Source organism: Montipora capricornis, chromosome 7 (assembly GCF_036669925.1).
Source record: "Montipora capricornis isolate CH-2021 chromosome 7, ASM3666992v2, whole genome shotgun sequence".
NCBI lineage: Eukaryota > Metazoa > Cnidaria > Anthozoa > Scleractinia > Acroporidae > Montipora > Montipora capricornis.
The window spans coordinates 33,705,692-33,710,691 of NC_090889.1; the positions used below are offsets into that span (position 1 = coordinate 33,705,692).

Consider the following 5,000-nt stretch of genomic DNA (forward strand, 5'->3'; position numbering starts at 1 on the left):
CAACATCATCTCAGATTTATTGTTGCATGTAAAATGCATGCTTGCCTGCAACATTGATACTAACATGAACAGCATTTTCATTTAGAGGGATAAAAATATTAATGCACTTGAGCAGGCATTCTCTGGAAACCCTCGGTTTTCAGCATTTCACGTTGATTGTGACAAAAAATACAAATTCAAAGTGGATGAGCAGAGCATGTTGAGACGTCACTGTATTTGTTACTTTGGCTCCAATACATGGAGGTACCATAAATTGATTGTCACATGCTGTGCAGTCAACTTAATGAGTAATTTGGAATTCGAAGTTACTCACGATTGAGGCACTTTGCTGCAACAAAACGTATGCCAGGTTTCCCATTTTTACGACTCAAAGTTGCTCTCCAAACTGTTCCAAATGATCCTGAGCCGATGACCTCTTCAAGTGTTATTCGGTCACGAGATATCTCCCATTCATCCACTTCAACATCCATCAACTTCATCTCGTGACTTTCTTCAAAATCTGTTGATCTTAAATCCAGAAATGCAGCTTATTTTTCATATATTATTAAATGGCGGGTTGACTGTTCGTCACTAAATTATGGCATGAAATTAAAGTTTACATGCACTTCTTACACACTCTGCTGACATGTCATTGATCTGTTCACTAGATCCTACATATTGAACAATCAAAGACATGAAACTAATTCCTCTGAGATAATAGCAACGGAAGGTTGAAGAAACGATAAGTATTGCATTAGTTGTAGAATAGTGAGATTAGTCGTATAATTGTGAGATTGTTGATCAAAACTGTGTTTGAACTACAAGTAAGACCTTGATTTTACCAAAGCTCCAGTGATATTTTGCAACTCACTGAGTACCTATACTTATCCACATATCCTAAATTTGCATTATTTGAATTACTTTTTTTAAATATTAACGTGCTTGAAAGTTCAGAGAGAAGACAAAAAAAGATTATACCACTTCACTTTTTTTGTGTTATGATATTAAACCTAATAAGAAGTCTTGGCAAGTAAATCATGTGAGCACGGATGTTAAAGTAAACATCCTTTAAAGATATTTTTTTTTTTTTTTGGCAAATTGGGTAACAACAAGCAGGGGCAACATAATTCAGCTTAACTCGTGTATTTGGCTTCTATAACATTCGACTTACCTAGCTCTGGCTTCTCAGCAAACCAATGAACACAATAGCATGTGAAAAAAGGGATAGACTTGGTCAGATTCACTAGTATGTGGACATGGATTGACAGCAATGATTAAAGACAGGCTCCCAATATTATTATATTCATCTGACTTCCGTGTTGTGTTAATTGGCCACAATGTTAGGGGCAAAAACAATAGCCACCTGTATCTTTAAGCATAGCATTTTTTTTCTCGTGGACAGCAAGTGTTCTTATTCTGGTATGTGTCTCCAGAGATTGTTCTCACATGGTTGCAATTTGTCATGTGGTCGTAATTGTCAAGGTAACTGATAACTTTAATAATACCTCACACCAACATCTAGAGAAAACAAGGGCTTTTTAAGTTGGGGTTTTACTGTGTTCGATTGCTTATTATGTATCGCAGCATGGGAGTCGTTGTTTTTTTCCTTATTGTTTATTTAGTGTTGAATAGCCTAAAGGGAAAAACTATTGTCTTGCAACCAGCTAGTATAGTAGCCCAAAAAGAGGTACATGTACCTGTGCTGAAAAAGCCCAGTAACACACTCTTATTGTTGTAAAATACCGTAAAATTTCGGTTATAAGCCTTCCCGCTTATTACCTCCCTGGTTATAAGCCCATCTATTTGGAAACAAAAAAAATCATCCGGTTATCAGCCCCCTCGGATATTAGCCCCCTTTGTTTTCTTAATATTAAGTACTCTTGCAGAACCCTGTACTACTTCAAACACAAAATAAGGAAGCCTCGCTGCCGTGAACTGGACATTCAAATTTTCAACAATGACAGCGAAGATGAACTCTGAGCTTCCGGTTTGGTGCGTTCTGGTTACGTTCACGTTGTTGAGTTTTGATTAAGTACAGTTATGACTCGCGAAAACTCAATAATCGGAGTGCTCTTAAAGTGGGACCCCTGTAACCTTAAGATTGGTCACAATCCGAGCTAATAATCGTGGAAGTTCATAAGTTCGAGTCCTGTTTTCGAGCACTTCGATCTTCGGAGTTATTTTTTTCTGTATCAGTATCCCTGAGTCACTGGTAAGTAGATCTCTCACTCATGAACCAAAAATATATCAGAATGTACGTGTGCATCACCTGTAAGTACATGACTAATGCTATACGAAGTACATTCTCCGGAAACATGGGACATTGTATCTTCATAGACCTGTTGCTATTTATACCAGCATTTCTTTGTGTATGACGTTTTAAACTCCTTAAAAATTAAGAATAAAAATGTATGTATGCAGGCTTGTACATTTACCCCTTCTGCGTCGTTTGCAAAGGTACCAGGCGATGAATGCCGTTACTGCAACAGCAGATACTGGGCCGACAATATAGTACCACTCTATAGCTGTGAACATGAAAGTTCTTGATTTCAAGTTATGGTAAAACAAACGAAGAAAATTGACATGGTAAGAAAATTTTAAAAATGGTTCTCTACAAAGAGAATCCAGATTTAAAAAAGACCAGCAATTTGTATTCCAGTTTTCCATGAGATGGAACCTCCCACTGCCCTTAGGAGGGAAACTCCATTTTGCGGGCTACGGGTCAATAGTAATAGGGGAGGGGAGGGGAAGAAGCCAAGGGCACATTGACTACTTCAAATAGCCCTCAGAACAAGAGTGCGAGCAGATTTAAAACGATTTATCCATGCAACTTCCCAAACTTTTTTTTTTGAGCCGGGAGATACACACCTGCGGAACTGATATTTTGCGGAACACCTCCGTTGGGGGTCCCTGAAAGGGAACAGACGAGTAGAAAACTTCAAAATAAAAGAGAAACATACATGTAAACATACCTGCTTGTGCAGCTGGCAAAGCTATGGTGTGAAGAGTTGAGAAGAAAATTGAGGATAATTTTTACTGAAACAACAGATTTCACAGACACAACTTTCCTTGTAGTATTTTTATATCCGGTTTCACTTGTTAAATAATCCTATGGAATTTACCCTCATTCTCTTTTTTTTTCACACACTTTCAATTTAAATCAGTGTTGTAGATTTGTGTTGATCTCACAGTTGTTGACATGTTGCTTTTTTGCCAGCCATCATATATTATAACATAACGTGGATAAAACGCGCGTTATGATTGGCCAATTGATCATTTACTATTTGCCTATGGGCGCACGCTCGCTGACGACAGCCAACGTGCGATCTAACTTTCCGAGATTGTAGAAACAAGAAAATGCGTTCACTAGCGCATCAGTCCTAATTTTCCAAGAAATATTTGTCTCCTCGTAGAAAAGGGGTGAACCTCTAAGGAGCTCAAAATAGAATGATATAGCCCTAAAGATATAATCAGCAGTGGAAAAGGAGGATTGAAGATCTTAAAGTGACGAAAGAGCGCTTCGCGTTTGATTTCCAAAACAAAATCTGAACTCTGCTCAAATAATGAAGCCGAATCGCGGAATTGAAATGGATTTTATGAGACCAGGGAAGATGCTACAGGAAGGTAAATGGTGTTTTGGTATGTCGATTTTCTTTTTGAGATTTATTTCATCGGCCTTTTGAGCTGAAATGGTGTAACGTCGCTTTTTTGGCTTGAAAAAGTCGCGCTGTTTGCGATAGGTTGATCTCTTTCAACAGAGGCGAAGCATGTTGAAAGACAGCGTGTTTGTGTCGACGCTCGCAAGAAAATCGAAATGTTTTCTCTCTAAGAGCAAATATCGTTGATTCCAATAAATGTTTGACTGGGAAAGCTGTTTTTTGATCATTTTGTCTTGTTAAGTTAATTAATTCATAGTTGTCTTTAGAAAGCAAAGTTGTGTTGACATCGACTATTGACCATTTGTTAATTAGACTTTTTGAACGGGATGTATGTATAATAGGTTTTGACTTTTTGAACTGATGTATGTAAAGTGCATTTGAGCAATTTTGGAGAGTGCGCTATATAAATAATAAAGTATTATTATTATTATTATTATTATTATTATTATTATTATTATTAACATGATCTGAAGATATCTCTTAAAGTCTTAAAACACTTCGCTAGCGCACATATCGCTGAAATAAAATTTGTCTCTCGCCTACTGCGTGACAAGCTGCGAAACAACACTTCTCAAGTCAACACTGACCCGATGAATCATGATTATTCCATCTCTAAAAATTTCTGGGGTTATGTCAAAAAGATCTTCAATATAAAAGCCGAAATGCTCCCTTCATTCTCCATGGACGAGTGTTTTGATTACTTTACAAGAACTCTATCGTCACTAAATCCGACCAGAGTCTTCAACCTTCCAAGCTGGATACCAACGTTATCTGATCCTGTAATTCCTTTTAACCTTGAACCTCCTACATACCAACAGATATCAAATGTGATTAGAAAAATGAAGGCTTCCGGTTCTCCTTGTCCCTTAGATCAATTATCAATCATTTGTTTTAAAAGATACCCGTTTCTTCGCACCTATTTATCTGAAATTATCCGTACAGCTTGGTCAACTGGATCTGTCCCAAGCGAATGGAAGAAAGCTTGCACAATCCTCATCCACAAGAAAGGAAACGTTAATGACCCTGCCAACTTTCGTCCAATTACTCTGCAATCTGTGCCCTTAAAGGTTTTTACCTCGTGCCATTTTCAACTTCCTTGCCGCTAATAATTATATTGAACATGAAATTCAAAAAGGTTTTACACCTGGTCTCTCAGGAACTTTTGAGCATACTGCTCAAATGGCTGACATCATTAACAAAGCTCGTACCAAGCAGCGTTCTATTGTCATTACTCTCCTAGACCTCAAAAACGCCTTTAGTGAAGTTCATCACAATTAGATTCAAACTGCTCTTGATTACCACCACATCCCTGATCAAGTCAAACTTCTGGTTAAAAGTCTGTACAATGATTTGAAAACCTCT

General features: G+C 37.6%; 1 protein-coding gene and 1 long non-coding RNA gene across 2 annotated transcripts in view; both read right to left on the reverse strand.

Moving 5' to 3' along the window:
* LOC138057001 (tyrosine kinase receptor Cad96Ca-like) overlaps window positions 1–507 on the reverse strand; it is a 30,686-nt gene extending 30,179 nt beyond the window's left edge. The window contains exon 1 of the mRNA XM_068903009.1: window positions 314–507. Coding sequence (XP_068759110.1) covers window positions 314–479 — 166 coding nt within the window. The 5' untranslated portion in view covers window positions 480–507. The remainder of the gene's footprint in view (window positions 1–313) is intronic.
* Window positions 508–2,041: 1,534 nt separating this feature from the next.
* LOC138057012 (uncharacterized) overlaps window positions 2,042–5,000 on the reverse strand; it is a 5,584-nt gene continuing 2,625 nt past the window's right edge. The window contains exons 2-3 of the long non-coding RNA XR_011133562.1: window positions 2,952–2,972; window positions 2,042–2,504 (exon numbers count right to left, since the gene is read on the reverse strand). This is a non-coding gene — a long non-coding RNA (uncharacterized lncRNA). The remainder of the gene's footprint in view (window positions 2,505–2,951; window positions 2,973–5,000) is intronic.